Source organism: Labrus bergylta, chromosome 11, assembly GCF_963930695.1.
Source record: "Labrus bergylta chromosome 11, fLabBer1.1, whole genome shotgun sequence".
NCBI lineage: Eukaryota > Metazoa > Chordata > Actinopteri > Labriformes > Labridae > Labrus > Labrus bergylta.
In genome coordinates this window covers 18,359,572-18,383,837 of record NC_089205.1, presented here as the reverse complement: position 1 = coordinate 18,383,837, position 24,266 = coordinate 18,359,572, and the positions used below count along the sequence as shown (strand labels likewise).

The 24,266-nt window shown below is 41.9% G+C and overlaps 1 protein-coding gene across 2 annotated transcripts; it reads right to left on the bottom strand.

Moving 5' to 3' along the window:
- Window positions 1-218: 218 nt before the first annotated feature.
- rpa1 (replication protein A1) lies at window positions 219-23,898 on the bottom strand. 2 transcript variants are annotated; one of them, XM_065960583.1, is made up of 18 exons: window positions 23,743-23,898; window positions 23,347-23,394; window positions 22,805-22,883; window positions 22,366-22,474; window positions 22,176-22,264; window positions 21,962-22,036; window positions 20,629-20,755; window positions 19,748-19,850; window positions 19,583-19,651; window positions 19,065-19,257; window positions 17,396-17,532; window positions 16,105-16,253; window positions 10,736-10,868; window positions 8,080-8,256; window positions 7,258-7,365; window positions 6,773-6,859; window positions 496-1,018; window positions 219-323 (listed from the first exon to the last, which is right to left on the bottom strand). In XM_065960583.1, exons 1-17 carry the CDS (start codon window positions 23,770-23,772, stop codon window positions 914-916), a joined length of 1,818 nt encoding a protein of 605 aa, XP_065816655.1. In that variant the 5' UTR covers window positions 23,773-23,898; the 3' UTR covers window positions 219-323; window positions 496-913. The 2 variants fall into 2 exon arrangements, with proteins under 2 accessions (XP_065816655.1, XP_065816656.1); XM_065960584.1 differs by having other exon boundaries at window positions 508-1,018.
- Between the last annotated feature and the right edge of the window lie 368 nt (window positions 23,899-24,266).

Genomic DNA, 24,266 nt, shown 5'->3' with positions numbered 1-24,266 from the left:
CAAACTTTTTATTATCAGTTAACTATCCCAAAAACAAAACAACAGAACTTACATTTCCAAGGCATTGAAAACATTGTACACACCTTGAATCTATTTAAATAGAGAGAAGTGCATTTCCCCATTAGGTCTGCACTGTGAATGTGTACATGTTTGCAATTATGTGAGAGACGGGGAGGGGGGGGGGGGGGGGGGGGGGGGGGGGGGGGGGGGGGGGGGGGAGGGGCGTGAGAGTAGACTGTCTTATCAGGGATGTGCAGGTCCAACTGAGCCATTATGACTGGGAGCGTCATAAAATATAAAAGACTGCTAGCTACTGTTCTGGTCTCCACACACACACACACACACACACACACACACACACACACACACACACACACACACACACACACACACACACACACACACACACACACACACACACACACACACACACACACACACACACACACACACACACACACACACACACACACACACACACACACACACACACACACACACACACACACACACACACACACACACACACACACACACACATTCACACCCCCTTCATGACCACAGTGCATGCAGGAACAACTGGCTGACTTAAGACACGCTGATGATTTCTTTTGTGGCTGACTGACCCACTCTCTGCTCTGCTTCCCCCAAATAACAAAGAGGTAAGGGTAAAAAAAGAAAGAAACACTGTCTGTTATGTTCACCAACAAAGAAGAAAAAGTGTTCCTAGAATCAGGTCACCAAACATTATTTTACAAAGTGAAGGTGTACAGTCACAAGTACTTCTGAAGGATTTCTCACTCGGGAGGAAAGTTAAACACAAAACGAACAACAAGACAATAAACTTAACTGCTATGTAAGCAAAACTTTATCACATGTTTAGAGTCGTCTGTACACAGACAAAACACTGTGTCTAATTAGAAGCCATGTTCCTTATGTTCATGATCAGCCTCTTGCTGTAGTCCTTGTGGTCCACAGGCTTCACCTCCATCACTGAAGCCTTGATCCTGGATTCATCCTGCGAGAGGAAAATCAAAATCTGGTTATGTGGCATCAGAACAGAATATTTTCTTTTACTGCAAATGACCATGATGGTATCCACTTGGCTTTGGGTTGCATGTCCCTACCTTGCTGTGATGGAAAAAGCCAGACTTCAAGATGTATCAAATGTGTGGCTTGCTGACACTCACACACACACACACACAATATGCTGGCTCCTTCCCTTCCCTCATGACAAAGTAGGTTAATGCGAGGCGTTTGGACTTGGTGTCTGAATTGTGTTGGCATTAAAATGAATGCTTCTCAAAAAAAAAAAAAAAAAAAGAGAGGCAGCTTTAAAAGCCATAACCACCTCCACGGCTGTCTAGACACTGGAAGGTCATTCTTAGCAGAGCCATTATTCTCCGCATTTAAACAGAGGTTACACTTATTTTGTTTCCATTAATCGCCGGCAGCTCGAGCAGGTGAAATGTAAATGATCTTCCTTTGAATTGGTGCCCACACACTAACAATAGCAGGATATTAATCTCTCTGCTTGTTTTGGACGATGAAAGAGAAATGTGGACATTTTATAAACAAAAATTTGGAATAACAGATAAATTCATCTTCCTGGTTTGACTTATAGTAGAATGAACAAGAAACAAATAAATTGTCCCACTATACATCAACATCAGAGACAAATGAACTTTATACAAAATCTCCTCGGGCACAAAACACATATTTCACTTCAGGCTATTATCTCGGCATGGGATAGGAAATAGGTGCAACATGTGAATTATATGGATGGGACCATCTGTAAGGATTGTGGAATGAGCTTCACTAAAAAGGGCTATACAAAAGTCTATCAATGAGCAGGTTGGTGAAGGTTTATGAGTAAACAAATGCACTTGACATTCCTGCCACAGGTGTCACACTAACCTGCTATGACACATAGCAAAGCCCCAAAGACAAGAAGAGAACACAAAGGATACATATTCAAATTGCATGAGATATACTTTTAAATGTATTTACTTTGCAGATGCTTGAGTAAATAAAACAATATAATAATACGTCAACATATTTGTCAGGCCTGAAGTATAGATACAATGCATTCTGTGAAGTACCACCGAGTGTAAACAAAAACTTCATGTACAGGGAAACTCCACAGGGCACCTTAAAGTGTTGTTCAACAACTGTCTGGGTTTCTTAAAGGTCGCCATTTAACTTTCAGCCAAAGGGATGCAAAGCTCTGTGACTTGAATGTAATTATCAATGCAGAAGTCTCAAACGTAATTACTTTAGAGGGTGACGCCTCAGTGAAGACCTTCTTTATATAACCACATTAAGTGGACATATACGTCGGACAAATGTGCACAGCACTCTGCATCAATCATGACCCTCCTCTGTACGTATGTCGCGCTATAAATGTCGCTGCAACTTTAGAACATTTCATTCGGCTTAAAGACTGAATTATGAAGAGAGCAAGTGTGAACGTTTTTGTGTTATTTTAAAAAACAAAATACTGTATACTGGTAGTTATGTTCAGTGTTGTTTCAGTTGATGAGTGGGTAGATTAAGGTGTCTGTGTGTGTGTGTGTGTGTGTGTGTGTGTGTGTGTGTGTGTGTGTGTCAGACTGTGTGCAGCCAAGTGAGGTGTTGATCCAAAATTACACAACCTGTGCTGCTGCCCCCTGCGCGCCCCCCAGCCACTATGTGTTTATACAGAAAAACAAGAGAAACAGAACACCTACATTTGTTCCACTGTGACCCTTTTTCTTACAGATTTAAACTTGTCAGGAACACTTAGAGCAAAGGAAACTAATCATTTCAAACAGTCAAAAAAAGACATTGTATCTCCTACAGAGTATAAACAAAGAGAGCAGCGGGGATGAAGAGCCGACTGTAAATTGGCACAGACACTCCAATACCGGCATAACTTCAAAATCAGTCAGATCTTCAATTTAAGTTCTTAACCTACACTTGTATTTATTTGATATTGCGCACAATGCCACATCAGTAGCTGTTACATGGACAGGAAAACTAGATGAATGAACGTGTACTTCTAAGGACAACCAGTGTTGTCTGCTCCACTGCTCTCTAAACTCACCCACCGCCTGTCCTGAACACTTATTATGTAAGTGTATAAGATTGTGTTTGTTGAGTACCGTGCATCACTGGACGTTTGGTTCAGTATGCAACCTTCCCACTTTGATATATCCTTGTACGTATACCTTTACACACTGAGCAAAATCCTTAGTCATGTGATAGTAATGGTCACATTAATCAGACGAACAGGCATTTAAAATGAGATCATATTCAAATTACCGGCTGTTTGCTTTTAAATCAAACACATTGCTGTGTGTTTGAAACTAGGCTGCTGTGGTCAGGAGTGGGCTTGTTTAGCAATAACACATCACATTAATATTCAATAATACTTTCATTTCCATCACTGTCATCCATTTGAAACACTTAAATCACTTACACTGTCAAGACAGCCTACAGGGACAATGAACCTATCAGCAGCTCAACACTTTGGATATTAAAGCCACATGCAGCCTTTGCCCCTGTCAGAAGAGTTTAAGATATAAGACTGTCAAAGAGCACCGTCAGGGGCGCTGATATTGAAAGGATTTTGTTTTGACAATAACAATAGATTTAAAGTCATCAACTCATTCATCCGGTGGCATTTTCAGAGCCATACTATTTCATTTATGGAACATCAAAGTGATATGGATGCTTTGAACGCACATGAGTACAGACACAACTGTTTCTGATTTCTGTGGAAACAATTACATTGTGAATCATAACCATGTGAGCTAATCGCAGTTGTTTGGTTTATTATAATATAATTAATCATGTTTACTTAATAGAATCAGGTATTTGGGTTTTCAATGTCACAACACATTCTTCCACAAACAGGCTTTCTGCTTTTTGTCTTTGTAGTCAGAATGCGATTAATCATGGCTCAGCAAACCTGGATGTGTTTTTGTCTTTATCCTTAATGGTACACTAGTCTCTTCCACATTGTTTAGCTGTTGCTAATTAAGAAAATCATGCTTAGCTGAGTAGTGTTTTAATTTTTTTTTTTAAATGCAGTTCACTTTTAATACTTTAGTACCAGGTCTTTACAACATCTAAACATGACTATGACCTCCACAGACTTGTCATAGCTGTTCTGTGTACAAAGCTAGATGTGTTTAGTAGAGGGCTGCACCTTCTGATTAAGACAACCAATGTAAAGATTTAATTGACTGTGGCTAGAATTTGTCACAAAAATTAGAACAAAGCAATCAACAATTTGATCTCTAAATAATGTAGTTTGTTTAATCAGTTTAATGATATTAAATATTTGGGGCGCCGATAGCCTAGTGGTTGTGTTGCGCGCGCTCCATGTACGGCTGTAGGTTCAAGTCCGGCCCCGTCCCTTCTCTGCATGTCATCCTCAACTCTTTCCTTTCTGTCTCTCTTCAGCTGTTCTAATAACGGCAAAAAAAATCCCCAAAAATCTAACTTTAATAATAATTTAAAAATGATATAAAATACAGAAAAGCAGCAAGACATTGTACTAAAGGGCCTTGTATCAACAACAAGGTGATTGGTTTGCAGCGAGCTCAGCTGCAGGACATTTATAGTAAGCGTGTCGTCAGTAAGGCTCCACAGAAAGACATTCTATGATCCCTGTTGCCATTGAAAAGCTTTGCTTACCGTAAAATCCGGACTATAAGACGCACCCTGTTTTGAAGGTCTCTTAGTGAGAAAAAAAGAAAAGAAGTTTGAACAGTCTTCCTGCGTGACGATTTATACTGTGTTCAGCGATGTCTACAACGTGCAGTTTCTGTGCAGCTGTGTCGCTCTTTAGTTCCGTCTGTTTTCACTTTCGGGAGTTTGCACTCCTACTAGCTACAGTACGGTAGTCGAGCTCTCAGCCTGCTGCAGGGAAAGTTGTGAGGCACAGACTTCTAGCTTGCGCTGCCCAACTCCGCTAGTCACCCTTTAACTTTTATATAGGACTCTTTCAATCAAAAGAGCACTCCACAAGGTTTATTTAAGGAACAATATACCACTGTTTTCTGTAAATGCATGATTATGACCTCGTTAGGGAGAAAAGATGTGGAAAAAGTTGCGCAGCCAGCCTGGTCTGTCGCAGTCTTTCCCAGCACGGCGTGGGGATGGGTTTTTAACAGACTGTAATCACCCCAGGTGATCACCCCAGGTCGCAGTGATAGGGGCTGCTGCACCCGCGGTAATGACGGCGCGTTTCAGTATTTTATACTGGTATATTGGTCGCACGGGTATGTAAGACGCAGCCAACTATTAAGATGAAAAAATAGGGATTAAAAGTGCGTCTTATACACCGGATTTTACGGTATTATGGCGTATTTTTGAGGGTAGGACAGGTATTTTTTTTCCTGATTATTGAATCCATGTTTTTATTCTTCTCTCATTTTAGCGTGATTATTCATTAGAATTATTTATTTTCACGGACTGCACAGCACCTTATTCAACTTGAAGCACTTCTCTGTGCTGTGTGTCTGAACTGTTTCAGCCTCTGGCTCAGTGTGGTTGCAGTTCCTGTTTATCACTTGAGCTGTGGATGTTCTGTACATTGGTATTTCTGATGTTGTCTTTTGTGTACCTGTCGTGTCTTGTTGCCTGGTGCGCATCTGATTTCCTTCAGGATCATAGTAAAGTTGAAGTTTTTGCTTCTTAATTTAAAGAAAAATCACTGTTAATTATACCTCTCTTGATCAAAAGTGAATTCTATAAGCTGTAGCATAGCATGCATATGGCTAATAATATTATGAATACCTTACCCAGGGTGACCTTTAAATGTGTGTTTTAATGTCATTACAGAGGATAATTTCATCACGCTGCACATGTGACTGCTGTAGCGCCTTGTTTGAATTACAAATGAGTATAATTTCCTCAGCTGCTTTGGTAAATCTTGTTAGAGACTTCAATCAAAGCTTAAATCCCACAATGATGCAACACCATGGATGGATGTCATTAAGTGTTAAGGACCTGTTTAGTCCCACATCAAGCATGTACAACATTGCGCACATGACAACATGTGACAGCAGGGCACAATGGCTGGCTTGAAGCACTGAGAACCAGAAAAACAAACTGAAAGAGAGGTTGCAGGTGTCTCTGTCGGAGGAATATGGGGCTTGGAGGCAGCAGCCAATACATGGTTGTAGCAGTGCCATTGGCAGTGGGGATGCTGAGCTGAATGCGACAGACACAGTGGCCTCTTCTGTGTGTGGAAGGCGGATGCAGCCTCTGGCTCGGCTCCAGACTTCCTGCTCAGAGTCCCAGCCCAATCAATTCTTTTATGTGCTTCCCTAAAAAAACAAACCTCTATCTGTTTGGCCTACAGGAAATAGTGACCACGACTAATCTGTGTGTGCACCCTCACACAAAGCCACTGAAAACGAGCGGCAGTCTTGGACAAACATGATTTTCTTTTCTTTTCTTTTTTTTTTAAAGATGGTTCTGTCAGTCAAAATGAAAGAAGTGCCGTTTTGTGCATGAATAGGAAAACTATCAAAGTGGAAAGCACAAACAGGTAATGCATAAAGAAGCTGTTTACATGCTGTGCATTTTCATCTTACAAAGAAAAGAAATGACAGTGGTTTGGACGATTGAGGCTGCATTGTGTTTTTTTTCTCCTCGCCGTCTTTAACACAAGCATACGTTTTATTTCACACAATATGCTTCGCCAACAAAGCCCGCTGTGATGACCACAAACCGGCAGGCATTTCATCCAACTAATTAACATTCCTGCTTTACTTACGTTATATGTTTCCAGCTTCACTCTGCTGCGGAAGACGAACGTGTTGAAGTTGGCTTGCTGGAAGACCTCGTCAAAGGCAGCTTCGTTCTGAAATTGACAACATCCGATTGGCTCAAACTCAAGAGGAACATGTTTTCTTTTAATCATAGGCTAGTTTCATCATGGTCTCAAGTGCAAAATAAATCAAGTGTCTTATAAATGAACAATTAAAAATGCCTCCTGTGATTTTTTTAAAGTAATTATGCCTGGAAGAAACAAAGCACTGTGGGTGTCTTTAGCAGAAAATCTGTCTATGCAGAGTGTGTGTGTGTGTGTGTGTGTGTGTGTGTGTGTGTGTGTGTGTGTGTGTGTGTGTGTGTCTGCGTGTGTCTGCGTGTGTGTCTGCGTGTGTAAGTGTGCATGACTGGCAGAAACAAAGCCTGAGGTTTAGCTCTTGCCCTGGCTGTTTCCTGAGGCAGGTATTAAATTCTGGGAGAAGATCTCACCGACTCCTTGAGCTGCCCCAGGTAAGCTGCATTTTGGCCAAGGATGACCTCTGCACTCTCCTGGAAACAAGTCACCCACTGGTTGTCCCCGTAATCTGCAATGTTGGCCTGTCCGATGATATAGACAACAAAAAGGTAAGAGAGAATACAAAAACTTTGATCCATACGCAACACAAGATCAACAAAGAAATCATTACATCCTCTAATTAGCCAGTATCCTGCTGGTAAACCTGGCAATACACGCAGTGTGCTTGTGATATATACAGAGGAAGCAAATTCACAGCTTATGCTACAGCTTGTGAGGAAAAACAATATGTCCACTGGTGAGAGGTACTAAAACAAAAGCTGCTTATTTCAGATGCCTGGCAATTGCTCTGTTGCTGACTAGGAGAGTTTTTGATATCAACGTTATTTTTCTAAATAATGCGACCAAGCTGAGCTGCAAATTGGCCTCTATTTTTTGTTCCTCCCTGCGTTTCATGCAAAATGAATACAGCACAGAATTTAACTCGCCAGAGCTCTTATTTAAACACAAGAGTAAAAAAAAAAAAGTGCTTTAAAAAGGTCTCTAAATTTAGCTGCAAAGAGCAGATTGGGGCCAATGTTGAACCACAGGGAGTGGGCCATTAGTGGAGAGAGCTGCTCGAGTCTTGAGAGGCAAAAAGATGAATTAGGAAAGTAAGTCAGGAGAAAAAGAAAATTGGATAAGAAATAATGATACCAATAGCCTCAGCAGAAGCAGGACTTTTAGTTATGTGTGTGGAAGTGCATGTGTGGCACATCTGAAAAATAGTCAGATGTTTCAAGAGCTGAGTTACTCACAGAAAGGACGAGGCGGTACTTGAAGTTGGGGAACTCTTTGTCGCACTTCTCACAGCGGAACATGCCATTCTGTTGATCTACTATTTTTTTGTTGCAGTCTTGGCTGGGACAGGCCTGGTAAAGGCAGTTTTCCTTGCGCAGGTAAACTATGGTAGCGATGCAGGTGTAGTAATCCGCCTAGAGGGACATAAAGAAACAAACTTCTTACTGCAGGTCTTTCCTCTTCAGACCTTTGTGTTTAAATGTACAGTTTGTTCACAGTGGAAAACTGGGAATATTAGAGCAGGACATTAACATGCACATGACATTTCAAGCAGCATAAAGTGGGTCATGAACTGTCAAAAAGCAACACTGTGCAAGACACAAACCCAACCTGAATCCTAATGGCTCTGACACAAATGCAAACTAGCGCTGCAGCGTCTGCCTTTGTAGAGAGGAAGTAAACTTTGGAAACCTGCTGCACACAAACAGCCTTTAGGGGAATATTCCTAGTCAGCATGGAAAACACCTCAGTAAGTGACGTGACTTTCCCATTAGATAGAAAGAAGACGAATACAAAATAGGAACGTTATGACATGTTTGCAGATGAGTCACGTCGTGTCTCCTCCTCTGGAAGGGTTCCCTCACGCAGGGCAGGCCCTAATGCACAAGACAGATAAGTCTGTCGCAGGGTAACAACTGATTGTTTCGGACAGACTCTTCCCCCTCCGACTCACTTCAGTATTGGCTGTGACAACAGAGAGGACGCGAGGGCCCTGCACACTTTGAGAAAGGCTAAGTGTGCTTGTTTAGTGTCAGGGAGCAGAGCAGAAAGCTGTAACCTTAGAGCCATAACATCCAAATCCAATCATTAAAGCCTCTATGTAAATATGATCTGAATAGACCCCTTAGTTATGTAAAGAATAACTAAAAAAAATGTCACTTTGGATAAATAAACTCCCCTGAAGAGAGTGTAAGTGACACCAACAATATAAGAGAAAATCTTCCAAAACAAAGAGAGCTGCTGGCTATGCTTTTTTTTTTAATTACCATTTTGATTTACCAAACACAACTAAGGCATAAACTTCTGCTGCTTTTCCAAACGAGGTTCAATTTATCCAGTAAACACCTCTTCAAATAGCGCGTGACCGAGCGAGCTGCCACAGTGGGAAGCCAACAGAAGAACGCGTTTGTCGCCTCATGTCATAGGCTTTTACAAATGCAGTGTCAAGCCAACAAGAGGAGGGTGACCACTTACTGTCAAGCGAGGGCACAGGAGCAATGTGGAAATTGGAGATTGTGACACAAAGACTATGTGACAGGGACAATTAATTGCACCAGACTTTGCTTGGGGGGGGGGTCTTGAGAGGCCTGACCCCCATGCCCCTGCGTATGGGATGTCTCGTAGGGATTGAGGACAGCTTCGGCGCAGGTCCTTTGTCAGCACCGAGGCCTCAGCACGCGACATGCGGAGGATGAGCAAGAGTCTCTGTACAGCCCAGGGTCAAACCTTTCCTCCCTGAACAGCAGGGAGCCGATGCTGGGAGAAGCACCTCCACCTGACAGGGGGCTAATGGTCCTAGACAGGATTTGAGGGCGTGGAATTTCATGGAGAAGAAATAGATAGGGCTGTTTAAGCTTTATTGTAAAGCTCCAGATGATAGAACCAGTGAAGTGGCTTCACTAAAAGAGGCATAAGGAGGAGTAATAAGCCAGTTACTATCTGTGACCGGGAGTCCTGCAGTTCAGACCAGGGAGGAGAGAGTTATGAGGGAACCAGAAGTAGGACAGGGTGACTCAGAGCCTTAGGCAGACAAATGCTCAGTTATACCATCCTGGATTTACTCTTTTTCAAGCTTATAGTTTCACTTTAATTTGAGTCTTCACTTTAACTGCTGCTAATCTTAAATCTATTTATTCATTTGATTTATCTCTTACTTTCTAGGGAATCATGAGCTCTCAGTTCTTGTCCTGAAGAAATTAAGCAAAATTCTCCCTGTGCAAAATGTCCATCAAACTATGATGACCTCTCTAAAGGCAGAGCACGATGAATTGCATTAATTCATAGATGTTCAGTTCTTTGTCTAGGTCCCGTGTCCAACTCTAGAGTATTTAAATGCTTCTCTGGAGACTTCGTACTTAACTATAAAAACGAATAAAGGATGGGTATTAAAGAATGTATGATTTAACTTATCTGGGGGCAGTAATTGCTTCACAACGGGCAAAGGTAAAGAAGATGTAATCTTAGTAATCAATACCAGGGATAAATGTGATTTTTTTCCCCGCTAACATACACCAAGACCGAGAGAGGACACCAATAATACAGGGGATTAATGAGCAGATCAGGGAACTCAGCACAGATTCTTGGTGGTGCAGGGATTTTATGAGTCAGTGATTATGAAGATTCATCACGCTGACTCTCTGCTAAAAGCACCTTTGCAACGCAGAGCTGCGAGTGACAAGGTTACACTGTACCGGCGATGTACAGACCTGCTGTGTGCCGTGCAGAAAAGCAGATCGACTGTGGGCATTTTTATATCTGTTGTTTTGGATTCAATACAAGCCTTTAAGTCCGTCCTTGAATACCTTCAAAGAGTCCTCCTTGAATAATAATATGTCAGGGGTTGCCGTATCTTGAATGTAGAGTGAGCCAAAGCGAAGCGGATCAGGCGTTTACCTTGTCTCCGTGTCCCAGGTGCTCAGTCTTGACGTCAGACAGAGTCTTCCAGTTGGTGTTTCCTCCCCCGCCGCCGCCACCTTTGGACTCTGTCACAGACTGTCCCTCCATGGTATAACCCTCCTTGTCATACCTACGTGGAGGAGAGAGAAAAACAGCCATATGTCTACGAGAGATATTCATGATGTTGGTGTACTGAGGCCTTCTTTTGGGCAACAGCTTTATTACATACAATGCATCTGAAACCAAAGCAAGTGGCATAAAATTCTGCCGTTCACATGGCTGTCCACAAGCTGCAGGCTGTCTATTTTACAGCTAGGTTCTAAAAAAAAAACGAAAAAAAAAAAAACACCCTGTTCAACCCACAGCATCCATTTGTGTTTGTCAAAGCAAGGATGGATCAGCTGGGAACAAGGCAAGCTGAGAGGCTTGTGAAATGAATCAACAGCAGAGGGACAGATGAGCTGGCCAGGGTCAGGGCTGTTACAGTGATATAAAGAAACCCATTTTCACCCAATGTTCCTGGTAATTCAGGGAAGACAAAAGGAGGAAGGAGAGGGAAGGTAAGGCGGAAAAAGAAGAAAGATGGGTGGAGGTAAAGTGCGACGTATGTGTGTGTATGTGGCATTGGGCATAGCAGTTTAAATGGTCCCTGAGATCAATAGAGCTTCCTAATCTGTTGGCCACACGGCAGAGGGACGCACAATGGGAGGTCAGATTGTAAATACAGAGAGAGAGCACCTTGCTCCTGGAGGCATGACTAATTGAAAATATCCCCATTAACAGCTTAGACTGTGGCCGGAGCAACACACAGGCTGCCAATTTCCCCACTCCTTCTGACAAATGTGAGCCATTCTTTACGCCGGCACCAGATTTCTCAATAGAGTACCTGTGCTATAATTGTGCCGCTGCCTTGTTAGGAGCTTGCAAAAAAAAAGATTTTCTGACAGATCCGCTTTCAGTCACGGCTCAACGTTTCTCCTAAGACAGATGTTCTACAAAGAAGGAAAAAAAATCTAGCGACAACATGGCTGAGATGATTAAAAATGCATCGCACTTTTTAAAAGATAAGACTGCAGACTAGTGAAGCTTCACAGTGTTACATGGCTGCTCTGGACATCCGATTTGACAGAACCCCAAAAAGGATTGTGAAACACTCATCAAGATCCCACCGTGACGCTCTCCCGGGTTTCAAAGCTGCGGCAGCTTTTATCACACAGACAACGAGGAGCACAGGAAACAGAAATGGAACAGCAGACAGTGATTGTGATGAAGGAGACCAAAAAAAAAAAGAGGGCAACGTAGATTATGCAGAGAAGGTGCATCAGGAGCAGGCACAACCCAGTGTAGAGCAGAGCAGCTCCAGTGGAATAATCTATCTGCAGGAACACTGGAATAAATGACTGCGGGTTGGCAGACATGCGTGTGCATGACACAGACGTGTCAAGAGTCGGTGTATCAATGAACAAGGACAGGATGGGAGCAGAGACGTGTCAGAGGGAGAGCCATGAGGGGATGATGGGAAAGTCACAGTTAGCAGTGCTCTGAGCTTGGAGCTAAGACTCTAAAGCCTGTGCTGAGAATAGCAAACAAACCACACACGATAACTCCAAGTCATGTGTTACACGGTGTTAGCCACTTTGGGTGCAGCAAAGGACATGTGGTCCAACACCCAGTGACTTAAAAAACACAAGAGTGGAAGTTAAACTGCAAACATGGATGGACATGCGTTTCCTTTTACTCTCATTTTTGATGAGATCAAATCAAATCAAACTGGCTCTATTCGTCTCTGTATAAAGAGGCCGCTGTAGAACCAAAGAGCAAGAATACAATCCATCTTCTACATTCCTCCACGACAGGACAGTCCATGATTCAGTGCACGATCAAGTGTCACAGTAGTGGAATTTCAGTTTTTCTATACAGTGCTCCTCAGGTTAAGGACATTGGGATGGTATTGTTATGCTTTATGAAGTTATGAAGTTTCTGGTTAAAGGGGATTTGAATTGTGTAGTTTGACCCACCGACATCCCTGTCATACTATTATTAAATACACTGTCCCTCAGTAGATCTGCATGAATGAGTATTTGTTGTCAATCTGTTAAAGCAACTTTTTTTATTCATTTTATGGGGCTCATCATTAACTTCATGTGACATAAAGGTTTAGTTCACTATCATACATTGACAGGACAAAGAAATAACGCTCACTATTTAAAAGCTGTAAACAGAAAATATCTGACATTTTTGTTTAATTAATGATAAAAATATAATTAATCAAAATGAAACAAATATGTCTGTATACTAATCTACATGTACGCGGGCACGACTCAAAGACCGCTCTGAGTGCCATCAATTAGATCCAGTAAAGCATGTTGTCGGCTGTCTTGGTTGAAGCGCACCTTGCCAGTTATGACTGCAGTGTTCAGAATACTACCAGGGGAGGAACTCCTCATTGTCAGCTGCCTATTAACAAATTTGGCTCAAAACATTCAGCATGTCTGTTTTTAATTAATTTTAGCTTATTACTCAGTGCCAGTAAATCAGACTTTTTTTTTTTTTCCAATCAATACTACACAATTACAATTTTAATAGAATAAAAAGTCGATTAAAGAATGAGACTTTTGCCTCTTTATCATTATTGCCATAATCAGTGTCCTAAACAGGCAGCCTGTTCACATGGTCATTTTGTGGACTTGGTCCACGTGGTGAATGTCTGAGGTTGACACCATTGAGCGCTGACCTATAAATATGACAAATTGTAGTTCAGACCACAGCGACTGCCCTGCCTGTTAGTTTGGGAAAAGCAGCCCAACTGTCTCCAAATGTGATGTCGCCACCTAATGGACAACTGCATTCGCACAGTTAGATGGATGAAATCAGATACTACTCATTTCACAAGGTGGGGCTTCAATGCCAAGTTGACACTCACTGTCAAGTAATATCAAAAAGAGGTTGAGGCCAACAGTGCAGGCAGCTAACGATGTACCAACACCCCAGATTAACCTGAGATCAAGATAATTAGTGCACAGGGCAGCATTCTTATTTACAAGCACATTGGAAAGTGCTGAGCTGCAACACTGATACACCGCATGATTTTGCCTTAACAGCCCACCAAGGATAGTCTATTCATTTGACGAAGTCCCAAAGGTCTGCGCCAAAACACAATCAAATTAAGACGCCTCCGCAAGACTGAGACAATGATGTTTCAGCAGCCTTGGCTGTGCAGTGAAGGTGAATCTGTTGGGCTTTTTGCTTTAGGGTTCGCCAGTGCAACACTAGAAAAAAATAATCATTGAAAGATTTGTTCAGAGTATAATTGATTTGCTTGCTTTTTCTGTTTTCCATTAAATCACATCTTGGCTTACTGAACAACCATTAAGGGAGGCACTTTGTGGACGACTGCCACCCTGAGACCCGGGCTTATCACCAGCACAACATAACACACATTATGTATTCAACAGCTGGCAGTCGTCCAATAAAAACGCACGCTAACTTTATTCTCATCACGAGATAATATCTTTGTGAAGAGGCCTGAGTTAAAGATAAACAAAAGGAGGTTTCTGTGTCCATTCTCTTCACTGCAGGAGGTTGGATAGGGGATAATAAGGATCTTGTCTTTATCGTGCTACTCTCTTGGAGTAACATGGTTCAGAGTAAAAAGTGAGGGCTTGCTTCCCTCCATCTGTGACTTTAAAACTGTTTATTTGTTGATGCCTTCAAACCGACAGGAGCCCCTTGTCAAAAAACAACCCTCATGAACCAAACCCTCTCCTGCAGTGGACAAACCAACACAAGGGTTTTTAGGATCTTTATCTCCGACAGTCCAAGTGAAAGTGTTATTATGCAGAAACGAGCACAGGAAGTGTAAGAAGACTAAGCCTCAGCAGGGATGTGGATGATTCAGGTAAAGAAAGAAAAAGACCCAGGACTGCTCCTCATAATGGAACACTTTCAATCATTATGCACATTTAAATAATCCCATTACAAAAAAAAAAAAAAGATAGCACTTCACAGTAGTTGGCACTCTGGAAAATGAAATAAAACAAAAATATATATATTCAAAAAGGCCTAAGGCTTGTGCTAAAACTATCATCAGGAAATTACCATGAGCCAAGGCTTCTGATTAAAGAGGCAATTTTGAGCATATTTTGTGATTTTCTTTTCTCACCTGCAAAGCAGAGTCACATTTCACTGCTCTGATTATGCAGATCAGCTCCTGTGATCATGCATAGATGCTCACAGCCACATCAGTCAAGGTGGAATAAGAAACTGCATTGGATCCGTCACAAAATAAATCTGAACTGTTCACTCTACTGGGTGCAGAGAATGCGCTGGTGTTGGAAGGTAAACAAATAAAAACGCTTTGGATGGAATCGATTGGATCTCCACTCACAAAATAGAGACATTGGCTTTCACGTCAGAGAGGAGGGGCAGGCCGCGCCTGTTTAAGTAGGAGCTATAAGGAGGGCCGATCAATCAGGGTGCCACGGCGCTGGAGTGAGGTTAAGTATCAACCCCCACCTTGGTCCGAGTGAGCACTGCCTCATCTATCAATCATGTGCCAACCTGTGCAGTACTTCTTCAGACAGCCACCTAGAGAAGTGTGCCTGCAAACCTTTACATCACACACTGACAGGGTGATGTCTTTGTTTAAATATAGATGTGAAACTAAACACTTAACATGTCTTTTATCCTCACTGGGGGAAAATGCAAACATTCTGTGCATGCCTATTTTTGGAAACATGAGCAGAAAACTTCAAGGAATGGAGTCACAAGACTAGTGCAATAACAACGCAGCATTTGGGTGTGCAGAAAATAGCATGAATTAATGTCAGTAGATAACACTGACATAAGGACAACGATATCTTGGCTAATTTGCACATCAGCCTATGAGTTGAAGTAAAGCCAAACATGAAAGAATATGAACACACACAAATGCTACAATCAACATGATCATACAGAAATAAAGCTGGATTTCATTTTATCTAGAGAGGCGATTAGTGGAGTAAAAAACACATTTCCACAGATTAAGTGTGATTTCCATTCATATGTAATGGTTCATTGAAGCACCCCCAACGTTGTGGCTAATGGGGAAAAACTAATCTTGATAATGAGAATCAGAGCATGCAGTCTCGCAACTTGGGGAATGGAAAGTTGCCATTTAATCTTTAGTGTTCTTCAATTTCCACAGCAAAACTTGTGTCTGAGAAGGCAGCTTCCACGAGTGTAATTAATGAGAAGAAGGCTTGTGGTATTAAACGTTTACCGTGCATCACACCTGATAGAAAAGCACTCGGCCATGGGTACACAATTGCTTGAACATATAAACAATTTTCTACACCGCATTAACTATGACCCTGGGGCTCACTTACCAGCCTCGGAGCTTATATGCCTCAGGGATGTCTGGGTTGATCATCAGGGTGCTGCTGAAGGATGCGGAGATGGAGCGGCCTCCGTAGTCTGAGAGCTTCGCCCCCTTAATGGCTAAAATGGGCTGTCCAGAGCCATCAAAAGTCTCCGCCTATGCAAGACAAGATGAGAGCACAGGACAATCGCTTAAACTTTGTTGTTACTTGTATTCGTCAGGATTTCAATAATAAGAATGGCATATCAAACAGAGCAATGTGTACTATAAGAACTGGAATGTGGCGTTAACATCAAGTAGGGCAGAAGGCGGCTGCTAAGGATAGCCACACTCGTCACACCAAACGACATTGTTAACCATCAGACAATTTTAAATAGATTTTTCTTTGCTTTTTTTCTGACTGTTGTCTTACCTTTATACTGGTCAGTTAAACTTTTTCTTAATTTTCTCCTTAGTATTTTTATTTTAGAGACAGGACAGTGATAAAGTCGAAAATCAGGGACAGGCAGAGGGGGGGGGAACATGTCGTTTCCCCCTCTGCAGGGAAAACCACAGGTCTGACCCGACGTTTTTCTCCTCTAATGATGGGCCTCTCATGCGCATGGTATGAACAGGCTTGTGTGTGTGAGTCTGAGAGCAGCACAATCAGCTATATTTGTGAGGACCCGCAGGTCACCGATTGAGCAGGCTGAAAATCAGCCGATCCCCAGTCACCCACGGACGCTTTTTTTGAGTGCCCCTGTAATTCCTAGATCCATCCTGTTATGAACTTTGATCTAACGACTTAGTTATTAAATTCAGAGATTACCGTCACATTCTTTAAAGAAATGTGCTGAGTCAACTTTCCTTTCAGTTTTGTGGTTTCTCTGTGCAGTACACTACAGTAAACCACGAGAAACAATAACAGAGAGGAGGGGGCTGAAGTAAAGCCTTTTAGAAATAGGGGGGAAATATCTCAGACACTCCATTTTTTGGCATTCCCATTGTTCTTTATAAACTCTACATCTTGTGTACCTCAGTGAGTCCCTCCAGAGACAAAAGTATCTGTCGAACAAACAAACAGGGTACACTGTGCTGCTTGTAAGGAGGATAAAGAATGGAGGCAAACTCAGCACAGTCCCTCTGAGCCACAGGTAAAAATCAACAGCACAAGGACAGTCACTTTATCAACTTGTGGCTGGGAATTCTGTCGGCCATTTCTACTACGGTGCAATATTATATTGCGAACGATTGCACCCTTACTCCAGACTACACCACTACTCCATTACACATTATTATCATCGAACGTATATACTCACTGTCTCTCCCCACAGTGTAACAGTCACCAGCTTCCCCGACATGTCCATTAGACCAATTGTCCTCTTGGAAACTTCTTTGTTAGACTTAGTTGTGAGGCGGGTCACTTCATCCACGCTCTTACACACTCCAATCACATCTGTAATGGACAAAACACGAGTTGGTGTTACACATTAGCAGCACAAACTGTATCGTGACATTTTGAAGCCTAATTAACTCCTTATTAAGTTGAATTCTTCTGGTTGAGGTTGCGTGACGTTTTCTTTTTGGAGGAGACCACTAAGGGTTTTATTTTCTGGACAAACAAATTGCTCCCACATATACATATCATAAATATTGATCGCAGCGTGAATGCCCACAGGTCACTCTAGGTCTCGTGGTTTCCAGCACAAATTGGCTCCTGGGAAATAAGTGATTCATTCATTTCACATCAGGTGTGAGTTCACATGGGACTTACAGCTATAATTTAAGAGGTAATCCATGAAACCGGCTTAAATTTCTTTACATAGATGCACTCCAAGAACTCTTTGTTGACTAATGCAATCAGCAATAACAACGCCGTTTATTTTGTAAAGGTGAAAAAGTTGTGTCACCGTTACTCACTCATAAAGCGATGAACTAAAGGTTTGATGCCGGGTGACAAATGACTCAGATGCAGAACAGGGCGGCGTCTTCATTAAAAATCATTACAGCAGAGTCCTTATTACTACTTCAATGTACCTGTGACATAAGGTTCTCATCAGCTCTTCTATAAGGCCCAAAGTCAATCTGCGCTGTCAGCTCTTACTGTCATCAGTGTTATTAATACCACTGCTCTCTCTCTATCTCTCTGCTCAAACGCTGTAATTACCTTAGCCTCCCAGCGTATCTGGCTATATGTTCCGCTACAAACTCTATCCTCTGCTTATGAGAGCTTATGACTGGGTGCTTGGGAACATCCCAGTGGGAGCCAGGCTCAGAGTTTCAGTTGGTTGCTTTTTGCTTTTTGCTGTGCTTAAGACAATTATGCTTTGTTTAGGAAGTGCATTGACACATGAAATGACGTTAGCACTACGTTAGTAGTTTGGTGCATGGTACATTCACTTCCGGGCTATGAGGTTGTTTTGTCCCTTGTGCACTTTGTTACACAACTCAGCTCTCTCTGTACACTTATTGAGAGCTCCGAATAAAATGAGACAACATCAAAACTAATGTCTCGTAAAATGTGTTGGCAAACCGTTGCCACTATACAAACAGAAAAAAAACACAGCTCACAGTAGATGGATCAACCCCACAACAACAGTGCAACATTGGAACAAACTGAGCCTCAAGGGGTGAACACAGCCTTTTTCCGAGTAATAGACATGAGACATGGTGTAGTGGGACAGGTTTCTCAATAAAAATAAAAGGTCTGAAGTGATCTCGGGTAATGTGCTGGCCTGAGTAGCTGCTTGGTGGAGCAGGATAGGAGGGATAAAAGAGCCTTCAAATAAATGGAAATGTCTTTTCTTAGGTTCATTAACAAGATACTTTTTAGTCAACTACAGTGAAAACAAGTCAGAGAGAGATGAACAGAACCCGGTGTTATTTACTAGTATAGTCTTAAAAATGTAATAATGTTCATGGCGTGATGTTTAAAGTGAATTGTGTTGATTGCTGTCCCACTTAGTGAGGCAATAAAGTTAATCTTACCAATAGTGGAATCCTTCTCTCTGCTCTCCAGGTCGGCAATAGAGACAAAGTCGCACTGCACCATGGGAACATCGCCGCTGTCATCACAGGGGATGATGGAGGACTCTCCGTTGAGGGTCATCTCGTAGTCGTTCTTCACTGATGTGTACTGCTTGTTGGCGATCTTTAGGGAGCACTTGGAGATGTAGTAGACCTGGGTCATACAGATGGATGAACCAATGTGTTAATCAGAGCTCACCTGACTGGATGGTGCAAACAAGATACGACTTCAGACAGCCCGGGGGGGGGGGGGGGGGGGGATCAACAAAGGCTGGCAGATGATCATAAGCTGCTTATTGTATGGACACAGTGTAGCCAGATGAATCATTCATAGTCTCTGTGGTTTTAACTGACAAAGTCTTCTTGCAGCTGTTGCAAGAACAGTCGGTGGCCAAATTCCTGTCTTTGTCAGCACGTTGAGCGACAGTTCAGCCCCCAAACAAGGACACAATGAATCATTGTCTTGGGGAACATCTCACCTTGCCAACCTCAATGAGGCTGAAGAACTTGTCCACCTCCTGGTTGAAACCCGTCAGACGGATCTCCCCCTGTCGGAATATAGAAACGTTTCGTTTTTACATTTAAAACAGGAGAAGGACAACACAGGATGTCAAAATAAAACAATTGAAAACGCTATCACTCACACTCTCATCCACGACCTCCATGGAGAAGAGTTTGCCATCACCACGAGAGTTGCTCCATGTGCGGATGGAGCTCTTGTTGGTCACACGGGCTCGGACGGTCCACCTATCAGACAAGAGAAAGACTGAGGGTTCAATCTGTGCTCATTTTTTCTTGCACACCTTTTGGATCCAGAATTGAACTCTATGTGAGCCCTTTTTTTTTTTTGTCCTTCATTTCGTCAAACATGAGTAATCAGTCCTCTAGTGTCCGTTTTGATGAATGACACTGAACATGCATCCTTCGCCTTCCTCCTGTGCAACACGCTTTCCAGTGACATTTGAATTACTCGTAGGAGAGAATAGCAGAGCTGGAGTTCTAATCATATCAACAATGGCTCTGTTACACTTAGGCTTGCCAGGAACTCAGCATGAGCCCTTCACTGGCAGTTCACAATAGAATGTAATGGGATAGAGCAACACCTGTGTTTGGTAGGTTAACACAAACTCTGGGAGCACATGTACAGCTAGATAGGGAATGAGAGGTTCTCAAACACTTTATGTCATTGTATCCTAAAGCCTCGCTTTTAGGCTGAACCCTACCATCCAAATATCACTGAGATACTAAAGAATTGCCCGATGTTTGTCATAGTGTCGTGAATTGTTTGAGCTTGACCTGTGTTTGATTTTGGGAGCACAATAACTACCTTGGTATTAGACAATTGAAAGATTCATAAATTCGGCATCATCTGATTTTTTCCGTAGCAGTTGTGACAGCTTTAAACAATTTATAAATTAATTTGGAGATCCAAATTGCAACACTTGTTTGTGTTGCATTCTTCCCTCATTCAGACAATTATTCTTAAACCACCTGACCTTTCCCAGCGACAGGGAAACATACTCACTTGGACTGGTAGGGGTTCAGGCTGGCGATGGGCACAACTTTAGAGCTGCCCCCTGGAGTGCTGGGCATTGCAGACGGGGCTTTCTTCCCAAAGTCTTTATTGTAACTTCGTTGCACAGGCGGTGGAGCTGAAAGACAAATGAATGATCCATGAAGATGAGTCAAGAGAGAGGCACATATATAATTCATCTGAGGAAAATTACAAAAAAAAAAAAAAAAAAATCTAATTTCTGTGGATTGCAACTTCTTGATCACTGTAATTATCAAACTTCAGGAGGGAAGTTTCATCAAAGAAGAAAACCTAATGACTTTAAGTGAATTTAGCACCCTTATGTCACGAGTCGAGAAAGAGGAGCGACTGAAACAGGAAACAACAAATTCCACTCAACCCAAGTTGTGGGAGACGTGTGATCCAGCGTTTCAGCGAGAAGGATGATTCATATTTCACAGAATCGGGGCAGAGTGTGAAATGCTATAACAAACTGGAGCTGCTCCTCCCCAGGAGAGCGCTGCTGCCTGACTTTGAGATTTTTCCGTTTGAACAAGCGCTGCACATTTGATTTGTGTGCGTCTCACGTGGAGGATTAGAGTTCAAAGTGTCCACTTTAGTCCTCCCACTTTGCCAACCACTGCACTTCTGGTAATTAAGCCCCCAGATCAAGCAGCACACACACAGAGAAAGCAACAATGACTGTGCTGATGAGGACGGTGCTCGCCACAACCTCAATTCCCATAAGGCAGATTAGAGGGATGAATACCTGCTATGACACACACAAGAGAACAGCAAAAGCCCTCTGACGGCTGGACTGCACATCCATCATGGTCCAAGTTGTTTACTCTGCTGTGAGACACATCTGTACTTAGAAGGAACAGCTGCCGGCTTCATAAATTAAAAAACATATCGATAAATATTCAAGTAGTCAATGTGGCTACGTGTATTTATCATTCACTTTGCATCCATAACAGATAAACTGAATGATTGACATGCATGGGCAGTGATCGCCACTCAATCAACTCCAATCAACACAGGCTCACAGGTGTTAAGTTTAGAAAACTAAATATTCACAAAAGCGGGTGTTCTTCTAGAAAGAGTGACAAAAAGATCGGTGAAAAACTGAAAGACATGCGAAGGCTTAAGGAGCTCAATGTGTCCCTCAACAAGGCTGTCAAAATGACTCGTGTCCTGTAAAGGTGTGGGTCACCCATAACATAGAAAGAAGTGGAGAAATGCTGCCATCTAGTGGTCATTTACGAGCTTCTCATAAGCAAAATGGGACCTGAGCACTTGCACCCATTTTAATTTCCTTTCAAGAGTTAAATAAATAAAAACACACCATCATTTAAGTTCTGTGGCTGTAGTGGAGGGCGTTGTTCAGGGGTCGGCACTGGCTGTGGGGCTTTACCCTGACCTGCAAGGAAGACGATATCAGTATAAGTGTGCGATGGTACCACCTCTCATCAATGTTAATGAGAGTGTCACTTCAGAAACATATTCAGTGTTCAGTAACCAGAAGGTTTAATCAAATTGTTGTGGATTTGAGGCCTTACCCTCAGTGAAAGGTGTAGGGTCGCCTATTCTTCCTCCGACAGCTTCAGCAGGCTTGATGACATCAATTTCCAAAATGATTACCACCCGTCTGTAATAGGACACCCACACAAACATCAGATTATAGCCTTGAAAGTATTTAATAGTGGGCAATAGTGGCGATAAGGACAAGAAATTACAACAACTGCATACCTTCCATCCTTCAGTATATTGGTCACATGCCTTTTCAGGAGGCAGATGCAGTTCGGGACCAGTTTGTTCTCCTCAGCCATGAAGTTGAGCTGCGTTGACAGCATGAAGGCTAAAGACGGGGCAGAAAAGTCAAAAGAAATCAAACTGGAGCGGCAGCGGGATCATTCAACTTAGAAGCTTTAGAGAATAATCGCTCCTAAAACACAGCTAAAGGCTTCAACCCCATGTGCAGGACACATTCATTATGTGCTAAAACAACAAAAAAATAAACACAATTACGATATCAAATGTTAGAAAAAGCTTAACATCTGTCATTTTATTACGATAATATCTATTCAGGAGCGCAAGAAAATCCTCTAAGAGGGGTTTACAGACTATACATTTGTTAATAAACGAGCCACAACAAATAAATGAGAAAATACAAAGAAAACAAACTCACAGGACAGTGTGTGCCGTCCATCACTCATCATCACCCTCCAGCGAGTGTGACCACTTCCTCCTTCAAGCTTGCGAATATTCTGAAAGGTGATTTATCCACACAGTTATTAAATGTAGAAAAACATTAGGTTTGTACGTCTTTATGTGGATATATGTATTATTCATGTTATTTCAGAACTTCTTTTGTTACGTTTAGATGTGTTCAAATGCTACTTTGGTTATGTGAGTAAAGGCTCCTTTCCACAGGATTTCGTCGTCTTTCACATCATGAACTGTGTGTTAAATTATAAAAAAATTGAATGTTGGTAATTTTTTCACCCTAAAGTGCATCCTGCTTTGTTTAGCAGGCTGCGGCCTAAAAGTCGTATTCATACTGACTGCTTATCAAATGAAGATACATGGATGATTTGTGCAAAGATGTCATGTCAAGTGTTATCAAATACAAAAGGAGTTAATTCAGTGGAGATTTAGTGGATGAGTAGAGAAGTGCCATGAAAAACAGAATGTATGCTTTTTTTTTTTTTTGTTTTTTTTTAAACTCACCACCAGCTGAAGAACTAGGTCGTTTTCACCAGTGCCATTTGTGAGAGCCTGGAAACACATATTTTAAGTTTTCAGTAATGTTTTTTAATCATTTTCTCTTTTATTTAACTTTAAAGTAGGTCTTTTTATCCAGGGAAAAAAAAACATTTAACGGTCCTATAAAAGATTTACTTTAAATTCAAATTTAATAAAGGCTGATGTAAACATTTTTAAGAAACAAATGACACAGTTTAAAAAAATACCACCATGAAATTGAGCTAGCAGTGACAAACGTCGAAATTATAAATTGTTTGGTGAAGTTGAGATGGAAACAAATGACTGCTATCCTCTTAACTACTTTTAGCTGTAAAATAAAATTAATTCCCACGACTGTGAAAGTTGAAATGTTAAACTTACCTCTATAGCACCCTCTGATAGCTTTGTCATGTCTGCGAATAGGTTGTTTAGCGACAAAAAGGACACTTCACTGAAATGTAAGCAAGGTAACTAACTCCAACCCTCTCCTGCTGACAGCACTTAGTGAATGAATTGTGTCTGTGGCGCCAACAAGTTGGACAAACGCGCCAAGCGTAGTATTTGCTGCTTCAACTTCCGTTTCCGTTCACAGATCTGGCTTCAGTTTGGAGGCTGTGAGCACTGTGGATGTACTGCACTGCTTAACACGGTGAAACTGACCACAGATCAGCTACAGGAAAATCAGCGCCAAACAAAGTGTGACGTCAGGCGCTAACGTCGATGCGTTCAAAGCCGTAAAGAAATTCGAGTTTTCCGGACTCCACTATATAAAAAGGAATAAAAGCGCGGTGAAAGGCCACATTTGTTTTGTAATAATCCTGTTAATACATTTTAAATAATGCTATAATGGAACGTTAATATAGTGGGATGTGTTATTTAAGTATAGAGGTCTTAATCTTTCCGAT